Genomic DNA, 18,590 nt, shown 5'->3' with positions numbered 1-18,590 from the left:
ATGAAAGCCGCAAGAGCAAGCTCAAATGCAGGAGTACATCATGACATGCATGAAAGAAGCAAGAGCAAGCTCAAATGCAGAAGTACATCATGACATGCATGAAAGAAAAAACAGCTCAAAAAGAGCTAACAAAAATCCAAGGTGAAGGCTGAAGATGCCACCTCAACCTTGAAGAGACTCAGAGAAGAACGGAGATCCTCTCCAAACTCTGAAAAAAGTATCTCTCTTGACTGTAGCTGCTCTGCAGGATCCCTGCATGCTCGCCTAGATGGCCATCAATTATGTATAGTAGCAGTCCATATATTGGCCATGGACTGGGAAGGGTGAATCCGTGAACCCTCCATCGCCTCCGTACATCTGGCCCTCCAAATATGCCAAGCTGCAATGCTAGCCAGAATCTCCCAAGATGTGTCTACCGAGGCATGAGTAACTCTGAAAGGAGTGAAAGGAACATCCTGGAGAGAGCATAACTCCACAGAGTGTCGTCGTATAATGAAGGATTGAGTCTGAGTCCTGTCCCTCGAAAAAACACCTCAGGTCCAGTAAGAGATAACCATGCCACTGATCCCCAAGTCATGAAGAAGGGTGCTCTATGAAATATGCAAAGAATCCTGGCAACACGCTTCCATATCGTCCTCGCTTGTCTACACTCCCAAAGGCAATGCTGAACTGACTCAACTGGTGCATGGCACCGAGGACAAGTAGGGTCATCCCCGAACCTAGATCTCCACAGATTCACTGCAATCCCTCCATACATAGAAAGCCAAAAGAAAAGAGTGATCTTTCTATTTCTGAGGGATTTTCAGAGCCTCCTAAAAAAGGTTTTTTGCACCTCTGCAGAAATATGAAAACTATCCCAATGAGGAGCTCTGGAGAGCCTCCAATCTCTACTACTAATCTCCTGGCGTTTCTAATTGTGTAGCGAAAGAAGGGGATGCTCTTGTCTCGATGCCCTTCATCAATCCACTCCCACTCCCCTGGGTCCCACTGCAAGAACCTGACGAAAGAACCACCATATAACCAGAGTCTCCAAGACCCAAGTGCCAAAAGAACGGGATCAGGATTAAGATACCACTGTGAGTCCATGCTCCACTCCATGTAACCTGCAATCCTAACAAACAGAAAGGCAAGCTCCAAAAGAATATCATCTGAAGATCTGAGAACTTTGCCTCCCGACTGAACATCAAAGACAAGGGTCTCCTCATGTGCATCCCGTAAGGCAATAACCTGTAATGGAACACCCATCCCCGTAAAGGCTCCCAACCAAGTGGACTCTGTGATCGGTAAGTCATATGTATCTACACACTCTGCTGGTATGGCTGCCTCTATCTGCTGCATCCTGACTTCACTCTCTCTGAAGTGGCCAACTGATAATAGTCTCTGATCTTCAAGAAGCTGTCTAAAAGCCTTCCAAGAACCTAGAGTGGAAGCAAGTCCCCTCTCCCATCTAGACCACTACATATAATGTGACACATCCAGTGATCTACCATGCTCATCCAAAATGGATTCATTCCACACAACTGGCTGCTTGTCTATTTCTTCGCGAGAGGAGGGTATAACTCTCCGAAGAGTGTCTCTAAAGCTGCCCCAAGCTTTCAGAATGGAAGCCATGAGAGGGGAAGAGGGACATCTAAGATGGGCTGAAGTAAAAATCTATCTGGAGCTGTCCATCCAATCTCCCCCGTGAGAAGGTGTACAAGACTGAATGTTGCGTAGGAAGAAATCCTTCCAAGGCCCCTATCCAAGCATCAGTCCTCTCACTACAAATTTGCACACCAAGGCCATACACTGCAAATTCGGATCAATAATATTGAGACCTCCTTCCCCAGTGGGGAGAATGAGGGTCTCCCAAGCCACCCCGGCTACAAAAACTGAGGTGCCATCTAACCCACTCCAAAGAAAGTTCCTGACAGGTCTCATGAGCTGAGATATACAACCTCTAGATCTGCACCAACAAGAGAAAACGAACCAGGCAGTAGCCAATAATACTTGGTTCACAACCACTACTCTGGATGCAAGGTCAAGTCTGGCAGAACTCCAAAAAATGAGTTTCCTCCTAATGCTCTCCAACACGGGAGCAAATTGTTGTGCTAGAGAGATGCCCACCCCAACCTGGCATCCTAAGTGCCTGATGGAGACACCCCTCTGAATCCAAGTGAATCCTATGTTAATCCCGCAGTCTGGAGTGTCCTCATCACTAATCCAAAAGCGATTGGATTTGTTCCAATTCATATGGGCCCCTGCTGCAGTGCAAAACAAATCCAACGCTGTTCTGAAAGAGGTGAGTGTATGTGGTGTGGCATCCAAAAAAACAGTCGTATCATCTGCCAACTCACTATCCAAAAGCTCATCCTCCTGTCTCAATGGGAGACTCAGGCCTATAATATCAGCTTGAGCTCTAAGGTAGTAGCTCATAGCTTCAGTCACAAATAAAAAGAGAAAGAGGCATCCCTAACAGACCGATTTGGTAATCTGAAATCTATCTCCCCTGACTCCACCAATGAGAACCTGGCTATGGGCTGATTAGGAGAGTTGACACCCCTCTGATCCATGCATCTATGAATCCAAAACGAGAGAGGGTACCCTCTAGAAAACCCCAGTCTACTCTATCATAAGCTTTCTCAAAGTCCAGGAGTAGAATGGCAAGCCTATGGCCATTATGTATGGCCCATTCAGAAGCCTCCCAGAGTGAGAAAATATTATCGAAGATACTCCTGCCATGTACAGAACCGGTCTGCGTATCATGTTTAAGATCTGGAAGAAAGGGCTGCAGACATACGCTGATTGCTTTTACTAGTATTTTGTACAAAGTGCCCAACAAAGTGATTGGTCTCCACTGCGACACTATATTCCTGCAACCCCCTTTAGGGATAAGATGAATGAGACCCTCAGTAAGTGAGTCTGGCATCTCACTGGAGTCCCAAACGCCCTGCAGGGCTGAGGTAATGTGATCCCCAATCTGATCCCAAAATGAAATAAAGAAAGAGGGTGTAAGGTCATCTGAACTAGGTCACTACCCTTGTGAAGGGCAGAGAGAGCAATCCTGAACTCTATATGTTGGTGAATGTTGCATCAAGTGAGACTATCATATCTCCAGTCACCAACATAGGTAAGTGCTAACAATAAAAAACTCGACTGGCCTGAGTGTCAGAATCTGTTGTAAGAAAGGAGGCATAGAAATCTGTAGCTACTTGCAAGACGATATCTCGATGTGTCTGTAAAACTCTGACTGAGTCAACAAGCTGTGAAACGCTCTCCCTACTATGTCTAGGGCCAAGAGTAGAGAAGAGATGCTTGTTGATCCTGCCTCCCATGTGGGTCCAAAATGACTCCCTGGCATGAAAGGGATACTCTCCTCTCTAATCCAACAATGACTGCTGCTGAGCCCTTGGTGCAACAAGGCGCTCTTAAACCAAAGCATTTGTAGGCCTCTTCTGCTCTGCCCTCTGAAGAGCAGCCAACTACTGGCGGATACCTATCTCTCGCCTGAGGATCTCACCTCTCCTAGACCGAGCAACTGAGTGATAAAAGTCACTAATATCTGAGAGGGCTGCTGCTATATCTGACAAGAAAAGCAGCCCATTGTGCATGTGAGATACCCAAGTCTGCAACACTACCTCTGTGAGGCCCTCCTCTGCGTAGAATGCATCTGGAACCCTGATACTGGCAGAGCGACTTGTAGGATCCCGTAGGATAGAATAGATGCATCTTGTAAGAGGTGTGAGAGCACAATGAAAGAAAGATGGTAGATCTCTATTATGATTGTGAGAGAGAGGACTCTCTCTTATAGAAAAGTCCTCTCTTATAGAAAGGGGGAGAAGGTAATACCTTCCCTACATAGTGGCAATCAGCCCCTACATCAGTGGGAATCAATCCCTACATCAGTGGGATTGCCTTTGTCTTACATCATCACTTAGGTCACACACTAGACACATCATAGCACTTGATGTGCCTTTACAACACACACAAACACACATGTGACTCCACCTAGATGCACACATGCACCATAGAGCAAGCCCTTGATCATACTTACCCCAACAAACCCCCCCTCAAGGGGTTGCCTCTTGTAGTGTCAAGGATACATCTAGTCTCATAGTTTCTCATGCCATCTCATGGTGGTCAAGGATAAATCTTTGGCTAGGATCTCATGCTAGCAAGGGTTCCCAAGGGTGTGAGGTTCACAGAAATGGGATAGACAAAACACATATCACATGGTCTACATCATATGGTGACCAGAGGTGATTTACATAACATATTCTTTTTGGAGTACTACTCCAGGCAGAGAACCTCAAAATTTGACCAAGTGATGATAAACAAAAAAGACAAAGTGCCTAAAAAGCATAGTCTTCATTTTCTTCATTTGCTGATGGAGTTCTTCCTTCAGCCAGATTTGCTTTGTTGTTGAAGTAGTCCTTCTTCATAAGAAATGCTTGATTCTCTTTGTTGTTCTTCATGGAATAATACATTCCCTTTTCCAATTGTAGGCAAAGGAACAAGATATATTTGAAGCACTTCCCTTCATCAATGTGGTGAAAGTATGAGCCACTTAATCCCAAAGCTATGATAGCAAGAGCCTTCTTGTCTTTGATCAACCAATTAGCTTTTTCTTTTGTAGACTTCTTTCCATTCACAACATTCCATATCTTCTTTTTCATAAGCATAAACTCAGCTTTTGTTTGCCAAGTATGGAAACTAGTTCCATTAAACTTATCAGAAAAGGTCTTAGCTTCCATGGCAAGGTCTTACCCAAGGGCAGTGTCTAGTGCCTTACAAGTGAAAATATGAGCAATAAAAAATATTCCTTCAAAGCATTTAGAGTAGCAAAGACTGGTAACCAAATTCCATACTACAAATCATAATGAAAATGATGCTTTCACTTGCATGCTTCATAGAGGTGGTTAAATGAAAGTATTCCAAGCAAATCCAGGTATAGCAACTTAAAGTAAAGCTGTAGCCACAGTTGTACTGATGCTATTCAACACTTTAAAACATCAGAAATGCTAAAGTAGCATCTAATGTAGCATCAAACTCACAACATTGTCAAAACTGTCCAAAACAGAGACCAGAACTTGGAATTCTCACAGCTCATAGCTCTATTCAAGGGGATTTTTATGCAGGAAGAAGGGCCTTATACCAGAGAAGGGCTACCAGCAAGGAGGGGCGAAATGTTGCGCCAGGTCGCCATAGCCAGGCTTGAGAAGACAGACTGGTTTTTCGTTGTTTTCTTCTCCATCTCTTGTCCAAATGAGCTCAGATTTCAGCAGCAGCTTGCCCTCAGTGTCGTCCAGCACGGGCTCGGAGGAATTTGCAAATAGGTAAGTACAAAGGCAGCATTGCGCGAAATTTCGTCAGAGAGTGTGAGTGTTAGCATTGCGCGTACAATCGAAATTTCTCTGATTGCTTGCAGCTGGAAGTTCACCCATACGTGAGGAGTTTGCAGCTCAAAGGGTTTGGGCAATGGTCGTTTGTAGGCAGAGAACAGACCTCTCAATGATTTGGGGAAGAAGAAGGAAAATGGAGAAGATGAGAAACTAGTAGTTTATGCTAGAGATAGCATCTAATGCTAGGCTAGGCTAGATCTAGAACCTAAAGCTCTGATACCATTTGTAGAATCACGTAGGATAGAATAGATGCATCTTGCAAGAGGTGTGAGAGCACAATGAAAGAAAGATGGTAGATCTCTATTATGATTGTGAGAGAGAGGACTCTCTCTTATAGAAAGGGGGATAAGGTAATACCTTCCCTACATAGTGGCAATCAGCCCTTACATCAGTGGGAATCAATCCCTACATCAGTGGGATTGCCTTTGTCTTACATCATCACTTAGGTCACACACTAGACACATCATAGCACTTGATGTGCCTTTACAACACACACAAACACACATGTGACTTCCCTAGATGCACACATGCACCATAGAGCAAGCCCTTGATCATACTTACCCCAACATGACTCCTCGCCTGAGGATCTGAAACATACAAAACAACTAGAAAGTGATCTGAAGTGGACACCCCAGGTGTAATGCATACTGTCCCACCTCTGTCCAAAGCCCAATCATCCACAAAATCTATCAATCCGTGCATGGATAGGCATCTACAACCTCCTGTTCGACCAAGAAAACAGGAGTGATTGCGGCTGAGTGTGAAAAGCATCATCATGCCAAGCATCTCTGCCACTGTACTGGAAAAGGCCAAGCTACTGTCTCTAGGGAGTGTAAGCCACCTTCCCTACCACCTCTTTTGTCTGTGGGCATTTCAACCATGTTGAAATCACCCCCAATGATCCAAGACTCTGCAATGCAAGACCAAGAAAGCACCTCCTTTCAGAAAAGGACACGGTCCCCTCTTGAATTGGGGGCTTAAAGGTTTAAGAAACCAACGTTACGCCCACCAATCAAAAGAATGACCCACTGAGCTCTAGAGGGAACTATGATCCCATGTCCAATCACCAAGGGTAGCATAGAAGAAGAAACATAAATACAAGTATCTCCCCTAGTGCCCAAGGCGGGTGACCAAAAAGTATGCCCTTAAAGAAGCTTACCCAACTTGGCACAATCCCTAACATCCAGTTTGTGTTCTTGAATCATGAGGACACCAATGGGGCCCCTAGTAACACTTGGATGAAGTTGGTTATGAATCAACTGCCTACGGCGGCGATGAGGTACACCTCCAAGGCCCTTAACGTTCCAACTGACAATCCTCATCGACGAGAGGAAAAGGCTGGATGAAAAACTCTACCCGACCTGGTAGCGGAGATATCCCTCTCCTTGGAGAAATTTCTCCTATCAAGAGGAGGGAAATCAACTGTAGAAAGTACTCTCACACCTGCAAAGGGGGAAGCTCTATCCATGGTGCTCTGAACGAGGTGCTCCCCAAGGGTAGAGAATACAAACTCCTCCTCTATATCAAACTCTGCCATGTCTGCCAGAACTGTAAAAGAGTTCCTGAATGATGCTCCTGGCATAGGTGTGCGGAGGACCCCTACGGGTAAAGGAGTAGAAGCAATAATCCCCTTGCCTCTGTCAAGAGGTGAAGAAGGAGCAAGAGGAAAAGGGGGACTGCTGCTGCTAATGGATCTCGGCCAAAATAGCCGCATTATGAAGGGCACCGAGAGAAGGGCATCTCCTTCTTTCGTTACACAGTCAGTAATGCTAGGAAATTCCAGCTCAGCTCTAGGGGTTGGAAGCCTACCAGAGCTCCTCATTGGGAGAACTTTCAGATTTCTGCTGACTTGCAGAAAATTTTTTGGCAAAGGCTCTGGAAATCCCACCGGAATAGAAAAATCACTCTCTTCTTTTGGCTTTTTATTCATGGTGAGATAGCAGTGAACCATTGGAGGTCCAAGTTCGGAGCTGACCCTTCTTGCCCTCGCTGCCTTTCTGCTTTGGAGACAATACAGCACTGCCTATGGGATTGCAGACAGGCGAGAATCATGAAGGGGATTGCAAGACTTTTCAGCACTTTTGTTCGCCTACCTTTCTATATGACCTGGGGATCAGTGGCTTGGCTTACTCTTTCAGGGCCCCAGGTATTTTTTGAGAGACTTGACTCCTCTTGGGCTCTTCACATCCGACGACACCTTGTGGAGTCGTGCTCTCTAGAGGATGTTCCGGCCACTCTTTTCAGGGCTGTTCACTCCTCGATCAACTCTCCATGGGAGATCCTAGCTAGCATTGCAGCATGGCACATTTGGAGAGCCAGGTGCACTGAGGCTTTGGAGGGTTCTCAGGTTCACCCTTCTCAGATCTTGGCCAGTACTTGGACAGATACGATACACTCTCTGATGGCCATTTGGGCGACCATGCAAGGATCATCTCGAGAGCCTCCTCCAGGAGAGTTACTTTTCTCAGAGATTGGAGAGACTCTCCCTTCTTTGCTGAGACTTCTACAGGGTTGAGATGGCATTTTCAGCCTCAGCTTTGGTTTCTTTCTACCTCATTCCTCTGAGGTGTTTTTATTACATGCTTGGCATGGTGTATTTCCGCACAGAGCTTGCTCTAGCAGGTTTCTTTCTTACTTAATAGAAGTCTCTTTTTTGAAAAAAAAAAAAAGCCGCATTAGCCTTGAATACAGCATGAGCTTCAGCAAAGGCTTGCTCCCTAGGAGAAAGCTCCTTCACATGAGCGGCTGAAGAGATAAGAGCAACCTAATCAGCACAAGGAACTAAAACAAGTATATCTCCTACCTGTAAAGGAGGGTTTGTGGCGCCATCAGTAGCCTCCAGATGTGGAGCTGGCTCAACAACTTTGACTGGCACCCAACGGGGGATGACTGAAACAGGACGTGCTGAAGGTCTCGTAAGCATTGTAAACGAAGGTACAAGATGAGAGACAATAACCAACAATCATGGGCGAGAGGTGGAAGGTCCAACAACGCAAGAAGTGGTAGGATGTGCAGTAGAACGTGAATTAGGTCAAGTCGAGGTGGTGCTAGGAGGCGTAACACCCATGGACCTTTTAGGGCTTTTCTTTTTTATTTTCCTTGGGCAATCTCTGGCAAAGTGCCCAAGGGTCCTGCAAATCCTACACTAATCCTATCTCCCAACGATCTCGACTGTCTGCCTGAAGAAGGAGCCATCTAGACGTTGGAGCATGATGTGGTCATCCATAAGGTTAGGGTCATAGATAACGATCCTAACACGTGGTACCCATCCGATCTGACTGCCTCTGCTGCCGAAGAAGGCATCCCAGGAAGGGGGGGGGGTCTCGGTGACCATCCCGAAAGCGGCTCCAATGGAAGATAAGAGTCGAAGGTACACCTGAGGGAGGCCGGGGAATCTGAGAAAGAGTGAAAATGTCCGGCCATCCTCCTCCACAGGGGGTAGGGGTTATGCTTCATTGGCCAAACTAGAGAGACAGTGCTTCCACTCGCACTTTCACGATCCACGGACCAAGGGGTTTCTTTTTTACTCCTTGGTCCGCCCTACCCCCCCCCCCCCTCTCTCTCTCTCTCTCTCTCTCTCTCTCTCTCTCTCTCTATCTCTATATATATATATATATATATCATTTAGGCTGAGTTTGGATCTCCCCCACTGCAGCGTGATGCAGCATTCCACGTCATTACCTACCTATATCGAGTCAGGGCTCACACCTCTGGACGCAGCAGATTACTGTGGTTGGCCTTGTCCTCTTCCATGACGCTATCAGAGGTAGGCGACCAGAGATGTTGGTTTGCAAACACAGTGAGATGGTTTGAGCGACTGGGGTTACGTATGGATAGACTTCCTCCCTTCCAATACAACATTGATACGCCGTTTTCCCCACTCCGGTATCATGAGGTCAATCAGGTCATATGTGACGATCTCTTGCAGCTACACACTTTCCAGACCTGGTTGGAACCGACCAGCTCCCAGTGAAGCTTAGCTTCTACAAAGATCACTGCCTACATATCTCGGATGAGGGATTTATTGATCCACCAAGATATACATGGATTCATTTACCCCATTCATTGAGGATATCCACTTGGTCAGTTCCGAGTCTCTTCACATAGACTCCGTATTCGGAGTGGTCGAGCTCAGGGTCTACCTAGGGAATGACGCTTATGTACTTTGTGTGGCCTACAGGAGGTTGAGTCGGAGGAGCATTTCATCTTCACATGCCTGGTTTAGAGATAGCTCCATATTGCGATCTAGCCTATCCCGATTTCTCTCCTTTCCAATTATGTTCAGATTGGGAGCACAACCAATTGGGGTAACTGTCGCCCTTGTTAGACATAGAGCTCTGACCAGGAGATGGCGTAGGGTTGCATCCACAAGGAACCGACAGCACTCTAGTTCTGATTTCATGCTATCGCTCCCTCCCTCTTGACGAGGGGGTAACACAGTAGCCTTGGAGCACAGTACACTTTGTATTATAAGGACAGTTGATGATGATTTTGATGATAGTGATGTTGCAGATGACTACTATTTTGATATGACTATATATTATATACTCTTTTCTTTTGTATGGGTGCCGATCCTCGATTAGTAACTCCGCCCTTTCAGCTAGGTTGTATCAGGTTTCTCGCAGTCTCATAGACCCATTGGTCTTTCCAAGACTTTAATAAACTCTCTCTCTCTCTCTCTCTCTCTCTCTCTCTCTCTCTCTCTCGTGTCAGGCCTATGGTGGAGTGATATAGAACAAATTGAGCATGGCTTTGTGGGCTTTGTAATGGTGCACTTTGGTCCCACGCTTCCAAAAACAGCAACTCTCCAATAGGGCACAAGAGTCTGCAATGTCCAAAAAGGGCAAGCCCAATAGTGACTGACAGGCAAGGGAATGAAAGGTTAACTGAAAGAGGGAAGACAGGGAGGGAAAAAGAAGAAGGGGGGGGGGGAGGAGACCAAAGTATAAATAATAAAAAACAAACCCCCAAAAAATAATAATAATACTAATAAATTTCGCATGGGAGTGGTGCGTTTCACGTGTTTCATAGAAATGTTTCATCACATTTCGGCTTAACGAAACGCGTCTTTTGGTCGCTATGATGATATTTACCTCAAATCTCCTGATGTCTAGCACATCTCATCAACGCACACTCCTCACTCTCTACCTCATTCATGTCCCACATGATAAACAGCCTCACGTCCAAACACTTATCGTGTGACCTCAACCTCTCATCCTGCACGATCTGAAATTGGTGAGATGATGTCGAAAGCTGGCCCGTGGCTATTCATACTGCATGTGAGAGGACGATCTCTAGGTATCCTAGTGCTTGAATGAATAGATCCTCAGTCATGGAAAGGAAATGATCTCTGTAGAATGCCATTTTGGTGGAGAGAGAGCATCCCATTTTCTCTAAAATTGTTTCATATTAAAGCTTTTCCAAATTATCCGTAAAATGCAAATTTCTTGTAAGACCCACCCTTATTTCTGTATCAAGCAGGAAAAAGAGAACCTTTTCTTTGAGGAAGCACAACAGTTCGATGTCGAGGCCATGGCTGCCCATGGCCTTAAGATAGCATACTGGACGGTGGTTACGATTGTGAAGATCAACCTTTGGATGGTTACCAAGATATTCTGTGATCTGCTCCGTAATTTTATCAACAAGAAATACGTCTTCATTTCGCAGTTGAAACACTGCAGTTAGCAGTCTGCATCTTGCTCTTGAGTAGTTTACTATGACCTACGAAAAATGGCAACACCACATATGAGAACTGTTTCTTACAGAGTATATCATCACTATTGCAATGCGATCAAAACTTAAAGTCAGAGATTCACAATCTATCACAGCATAAACCAAATACAAAATTAAAGTATTACCCTGCATCTCAGAGCTATATTAGCTGTTTTACACATTGGTAGGCAATGCCAGCATCTTCAACCCCTTTGATGCCTCCCTTATTTTCCTTATTGATTCATGCCACAAAATTTCACTATTGTATGATACTGCAATCAAACAACCTCGAAAAGATAGGCAGCCATGAGAAAAAACCTCATTGAGAATTGCTTGATTGGGTACAAGGACAGGTGATTTGTCGAACCCAACCAATCTTGTGTGAAGAAAGTCTATATCCTCCACTTCACCTGCAAAAGACTTTGCCTGCAGAACAGTCATCCATAAAATGTATCACATGGATTACAAACGACCAGAATCCATTTTATAATGAGACTACTTGCAAGATAACTTGAGGAGGTATGAAAAATGGCTAGTTTGCAGGCCAAGGAGGCTGCCGTGATTCTACGAAAAAGCATGGAAAGAGACCAGCAGAAGTGGAAGATCAGGCACATATATTTTTTGTCATGTGGAAAATCATGGACCTAAGAAGCTGCTATCAAATAACAAGACGACATACAAGACCTAAACAGCCAACTACGAGAACAAGCGGGGGACTACGCAAAAAAATGTCGATCGCAAAAAACGATGACTGGACTGTTTGAACAGAGAATCTCAGATTGAATGAATTATGATCTGATAAAAGCATGAGCATAGCTGCTTAGACATCTACAGACCTATGTAATAAGCAGCTTTAAAGGGTGTCCCTATTCCTTCTCTTTAAGCCTATCCTTTGGACATTGCACCCTACTACACATCCTATATTTTTGAAGGATTTTTGGAGAGCTACCATACCATAGAAAAAATGTGTGCGCATGTGCTGCATGTGCTTCTAATTCCTTTTAAAGTTTATAGTTAAATTCATTGCGCAAGGGGATGCTCTATGGAGATCTCCACCTCTGCCAAGCGACATATTCCACCATTTGTGTATATGGGACTGTTTGTCCCCTTATTCCACATATCACGTAGGGACTTTAGCAGGGGGATCTTGAGTACCATACATATCCAAGACACATTCCACCATTTATATATATGACATTATTTGTCCACCTTAATGCAGCCAATGGTGAGGCACAAGATCCCCCTTTGATCCGTCTTCTTGCTGCTCCGTGGACAGCCAATAATGAAGATATCCTTGAACTCTTTGTCTGCTGCACTCAGCCTCTTTCTTTGCTGCTCCAAATCCTCCTGGATGAAGGCTCAAATCTGGCTGAAGTGCTGCCCCAATCTGCTCACTGAATAGATAGGTAATGAGCCCATGAGGCTCTTATTTTATAGGGCCAAAGGCCCCCCAAACCAACTGACTCAAACTGGCGGACCCCTCAAGTATGTGGGGCCGACCCTGGTTGGCTGGATTTGACCAGCCTTTGCTGGCCTGCTGGTCCACACCTGGCCACATGGCATACAGCCACTGGCCCAGGCTATGTACTGCCCTAATTGGGATCTTTTCCAGGCCCAATCCTGGCCAAAACCTCTGCCAAACAGTCACCTCTCCTGTCTCTGAAGCTCCACCTGAATCTGGACCTGTTCCTGATCAGTTCCAGCCTCCAAAGCTTCAGTACAGCTGTCTGCAGGCGACCTTTCCAACAATATTTGTCTTTGTACAGCTGTCTGCATACAGGGGCTTAAAAACGGGGAGGTGACCTTTCCAACAATATTTGTCTTCGATATTGTGTGAGAGCTAGCATATTCAACTCTGATTAATAGCAAATGGTATCAGAGTAGTCTTTCCGAGAGCTTGTGGTCCTTGTTGTCTGTAGAGGTTAGTCACAAATAGAAAGCTGTCCATATCTTTTAAGTCAGGCCAGCCAAAAACCTATGTGGTTATGTGGTCAAATTCGATGGCGGCAACTTTCCAAGTTGAAAACTATTTATCTGTCTAATTTTCATGGAGGAAGGTAGTCATGTGTGGACAGTTGTATTGCACGTCTAGGTCTCAGGCCTACCACGGGACCGTGGGAGGCCTTAGGTGCAGACAGATGAGTCACCTAGCAAGAGCTTGTCCTCCCAGTGCAGATCGTGCCTCCGCCCACCCACAACCTCATCCAAGTCAGCATTAGAGAGAGTCGAGAGCATATACTCCCCGCTTCGACAACAGCAACATGAGTCGCAAACCCCTTGGGTCGAGCCATCCAAGGGGTTCTCTTTTTGGGAAGCAGGATATGCAAAGTGGCTAGGGACTTGCCATTCTACTCTTGGATTTTGAGAAGGCATATAGCAGAACAGATTAGAGTTTTCTGGAAGGTACCCTTACATGCTTTGGATTTTCATATGCATGGATTAGTGGGGTTTCTACCTTATACAGATCAGCCCACAGCCATGTTCTCATCGGAGAAAAGCAGAGAGAGATTTCAAATTTCTAGATCAGATTGCCAGGGATGACCTCTCGCCCCCTTCTTGTACTCATTTGTGGCTGAAGCAATGAGCAGATATGTGAGATCCCATGCGGAAATATTCAGGCTGAGACTTCCCCTTAAACAGGGTGAGGACCCTTGGATAGTGAGTGGCTGATGATACTACTGTATTTTTTGGATGCCACTACACAAAACCTCAACTCTTTCAAGGCAGCCTTGGATTTGTTTTGTATTCCTGCAGGTGCGCACATCAATTGGAACAAATCCAATGATGAGGGTGTTGGAAAAGACCCAACAGAGGGTACACACAGCGGAAGACTTATAGTAATGCCCAGGAGCTCACACAGTGTAGTGTGGTTGTAGAATCACAAACTTCTTTACTTAATGTGCATACAATAGATGTGATGTGCAGACTCATCAATAGACAATGAACCAGCCAGATAGAGAAACCACCAAAATATACATTTCCGTCCAAAACTATGGACACAATACAAAAGATATAGATCCAGAGTCCCACCAATGGTGTGGTCCTCTAATCTTACCACAAGGTCCTTCTCCTATCTGCCAGTTTTATCTCTAGACTTGAGCCCGCATGCTCCACCTCGAGCTTCTGTAGACTATCCGTCCAGATCCCTTCCACCTTGCTGTCTTTGCACCAGCCTAGGTGGGCAGCTCTCTCAGCTCTTGCAGCTCCTTGTGCTCCCTTCACCTCCTGAACATAGGCCCAAAGGAAGCTCCTTTGCTGCTCCTATCTGCTGGCTGTTTGCTGCTGCAAGTGATGATGATCTCAGCACCTTGCTGCCCTAGAAGACAGCCAAGGTCCAGCCCTTCCTGGCTAACTGCAGCCCTTCAAGCACCCTCTCACCTCCTGGATATAGGCCCAGAGGGTGGCTTCCTGCTGCTCCTTTCTGCCTCCTGGATTGCTGGCTGCTGGATGATGAAATGAGGCAAGTGCCTCTCCTTTTATAGGCCTCAAGGCCCTTTCAAATGGACCGACCAGCCAGCCCTAAATGGGCCGACTGGACAGACCTGGTTGGCTGGCCCAACCGACCTGGTTGGCTCAGCCCAACAAGCCCTATATAAGGGCCCTAGCCAGGCCCTTTTTGGGCTGCTGCTGGCTCCCCTTTGCTGCTGCTGGAGACCCTGCTGCAGGCTGTATACCTGCCCTTAGACCCCCACTATGCTGCACTATTTCTTGGCTCCCTGATCTGCCCACGTGTGCGCCTCAGCTCTGTACTGTTCCGTACTGTTGCTGACGTCATCCATGAGCTCATAGCCTCTTCTCTTGGGTCCCTACTGCTGTCCTCTGCTCCGCCTTATGCTCCTGCAGATCAGCCAGGTACCCTCCTTCCTTGGGATACCCCACCAACCGTGAATGCTCCAGATCTGTCCCAGATCCACACATCTAGGTATTCTCTCTTTGGGCACATCCTGCCCTAGGTCTCCCTCCCCCATGCTCTCCTCATTTGGGGGCTTACAGATGTGGAGGTGACCTTTCCAACAGAGGGCACCCCAACCTGGGGGGCTGATTTTGGTTTCACTTGGCCATAGGGATGTATCTATCAGGCATATGGACTGCCAAGTCGGTGTGAGCTTTTAGAATTGTGGGTTAGCTTTGTAAACCTCGTGGGGAAGGACCTCCCTAAGGTTTACTAAGAGCTCGCCACTTGTCTATCATGCATGGGATTTTGCAACGTGGCTCAAGCGACTCTTTCTACATTGGTTCTTCAAGGCTTTGAAGAGCATTCTCTCCCTGCTCTCCCTGGAGATTATTTACAATTGTCGGTCCTCTAAAAAGAAAATGCCAACTGGCCCTTCTAAGGTCATGCTATCTCAGCTTGAGCATTTAAATCAATTCAATCATGTGGGCATTTAAATCAATTCAATCATGTGGGCATACATATGGCGATGGAAGCCTAGTGAGCGACATATCTGTGACTGTGATGTTTTCATGAGTGAGCAACAAGGTGTGGCATCTTTCCCTTGTCCATTTAATTCATAGCTACCTTCATTTCTACAGCTGTGATCTCTCTTTGCAAATAGGAAGCATCAAATTTGACTACCACCCTCGGCCAGGCTTGACTACAATGCTCCACCGTTGCTTGCTGACTAATGGAGTGAGTTTTTGGTTCCCCCAAGATCTGTTGAAAATACTACATCACTGCTTGGAGGATCACATCTTTGTTGGGTAGCATATGTACATCTACTTTGAGTTCTTCAATGTCTTCTTGGGCATGCTTCTTCCTAAGCATCCTAAACATTCCCTCATTTTCCCTATCCCCTTTTCCCGCCCACCACTCTCTTGTGTATATGTTTGCCTGATGCGCTTCAACTGTATGTTCTCTTCTAAGACTTTCCTTTATCTCCCTGAGAATGATCTTCCCCCGTTCGAAGGTGTCTGACAGATCTACATTTGTTCTATCGTTTGTTTTGGTTGACACTAGCCAATAGGGATCCTAGTTCTAGAAGGCGAGCCTGGCGCAAGGCTAATTACAATGAGGAACGGTTTGGCACAGACCAATATACTCACGCATGCGTTAGGTGGAAGCTATGTTTCGCTTGTGTGGGTTCGTTGATTACTACTCACGTAATGTTTAGCAGACAAATAGTACGAGACTAGGCAATCGTAGCCATCCAACCACTAAGTTACTCCAGATGCCTCAGATAGTCTCAACGTTTTGGTTGTGATACGGGTGTTTGTACTTCACGCTTGAAACGTTTGTTTTGGTTGACACTAGCCTAGTTCCAGAAGGTGAGCCTGGCGCAAGGCTGATTACAATGACGAACGGTTTGGTGCAGATCAATATAATTATGCATGCATTAGATGGAAGCCATCTTTTGCTTGTATGGGATCGTTGATTACTACTAAGCTACTAGCAGACTAGTAGTATGAGACCAGGCAATCATAGCCATCCTACCACTAAGTTATTCCAGATGCCTTAGATAGTCTCAGTGTTTTGGTTGTGATACGGGTGTTTGTACTTCATGCACGAGACTCTGGCTCAACGAAGGATTGCATCTGCTTCTTGTCTTCGATGCATGGCCCCTTCTGAAACGGTGCCTCATTTGTTTTGGATGTGCTCCAGCACTAAGACCTTCATATGCAAAATTTCCATGTCGCTTCGCCTTCGTTTCCCCAACTCTCCTTTTGGGAAACATTTTTGGCTTTTTGGCAGACTTCCTACAACCCTGGTCCATTACTCTTTATTTTTGTACTGGGTCAGATATTGGGCTTTTTGGACCATATGGCAGGATCACAGCATGAGATATTTTGGGAATCCATTCTTGCAATCTTATGAATATTTCAGACTCTCCCTACGGCAATCTATCTATGATTTTGTCCATAAAAGGGAAAAACTGTACGAAAATCCAGTTTGGAGGCACTTTTCACCATCCTTGAATGTCTGAACATGAAATAAAGCGATTCGAAGTTGTACATGGACTAAATCGGACCACGGAGCATTCTATGCCCTTTTGAATTCAGTTTTTGTTTATGTTAGTTCATGTTGCCTTGGAATTGAGTTATTTTGAGTTGTTATTCTGAAGGTTGCATAATATTTTTCTAGCATAGGGAAAGGATATTGGTTTAGTGGATCTGAATTTACAATTCTAGAGAGTTTCTTGGATTGTGTCTGTGCACAAAAGGGTTTTGGAATTTTTGTTTATACAAACTCACATTTCAGCTTTGGTTAGTGTGTTTAAAAAAAACAAAACAAATCAACCCAAGCAAGGATGAACCCTTGGACTCTAGATTTGAGACTCTATGGATAAAGCAAAAGAAACTGCAATGGAAGTTGAGGAAGAAGCCTCATAGGTAGATCTAGTTGAATCGCGGCCACACAGCAAGTGTCATGCCCTGCAGCCCATACATTGTCATGTAGGATTGCTTTGTTGGAGGATGCCTAACAACAAAATTTGATTAAGCAATTACAAGCTAATGTAAGGCAATACAAACTTGGAAGGATGGTTCCAAATATATCTACTAGACATCCAAGGAAGAAATGGAAAAAGCTCCTATGGAGCTTGAGACTAGTATACATACAGTCGAGCCTAGGAAGGCTAAAATAACAATTATAGCCAATTTTAGACCGGAAAAGTATTCTGATCGGATGACAGAGCGTAGTTCAGACATCATAGAGGGTTGGTTACATACATGGGATGAAGCACTCGCTAGTCTGAAATCAGAAATGACATGAAGAAAATACGTCAAGCCACTCATATGCTTACTGAGGCAATGGATAGGTGGTGGATCAAACAACAAAAGGATGATGTCGCATCCACTACCTGGTAAGGGTTCAAGAAAGAGTTTAAAACATTTCTTACCTCCTGACAAAGCATCTTGAGCTTGGGATCAATATAGATACCTTCATCACAGGAATTTGTCAGTGGCTCAATATACCAACAAATTTAGGGAACTTGTAATGAAGACATCTGAACCTCTTTCTCAATCGGTTCAAGGATTTTTATTTTTGGACTGAATGATAGAATTAAAATGGAAGTTGGAGCCAAGTATGCAAACATGCTAGATGAAGCAATAGCTATAGCCCTCAACTATGAAGACGCCAAAAGCAAGCCAAGTGGGTTTGTGCATGCAAGGACTCAGTATGCATACTCTGAAAAAGAGTGGGTCTCAAAAGAGGTGGGTTAGGAAGTCTAGTGCCCCATAGCCAAGTAGACAAGCCAAGCAGACAAAGTCGACTGAGGCTCCTTCAAAACCAAGTACCATTGTTAGAGGTGAAGAGAAAAGTAAGTCCACCAATGGCAGCCCAGCTTGGTCGAAACCCACGTTAACACCATAACAAAAAGAGAAAGCGGGGAGGGAGGGCTTATGTTTTGGATGCCTCTAGCCCCATCAATGGAAAGATTGTCGACGACACAAGAATCATCGGATGGCTGAAATGGTGGTCTCAAAATGTGATGTGGAAATGGAGTGAAGTCCCAGACCCAACCAGACACAAGTTCAACTACCGGGATCTTATCAAAG

At 45.3% G+C, this 18,590-nt stretch overlaps 1 protein-coding gene across 2 annotated transcripts in view; it reads right to left on the bottom strand.

Annotated features, from left to right (window-relative positions):
* The window catches only part of LOC147901975 (mechanosensitive ion channel protein 1, mitochondrial-like), a 100,402-nt gene that overhangs the window by 10,070 nt on the left and 71,742 nt on the right, over window positions 1-18,590 (bottom strand). Inside the window, exons 8-9 of one of the 2 annotated variants that reach the window (XM_087375256.1) lie at window positions 11,412-11,519; window positions 10,842-11,102 (exon numbers count right to left, since the gene is read on the bottom strand). In XM_087375256.1, the coding sequence (XP_087231382.1) occupies window positions 10,842-11,102; window positions 11,412-11,519 (369 nt within the window). The remainder of the gene's footprint in view (window positions 1-10,841; window positions 11,103-11,411; window positions 11,520-18,590) is intronic. The other variant, XM_087375257.1, reaches the window with a different exon arrangement.

This window comes from Dipteris shenzhenensis, chromosome 5 (assembly GCF_047967505.1).
Source record: "Dipteris shenzhenensis isolate YYH24624 ecotype China chromosome 5, Dip_SZ_1.0, whole genome shotgun sequence".
Taxonomy (NCBI): Eukaryota; Viridiplantae; Streptophyta; class Polypodiopsida; order Gleicheniales; family Dipteridaceae; genus Dipteris; species Dipteris shenzhenensis.
Note: the sequence above shows the minus strand (reverse complement) of the source record. Positions and strands in the feature narration are given on the sequence as shown.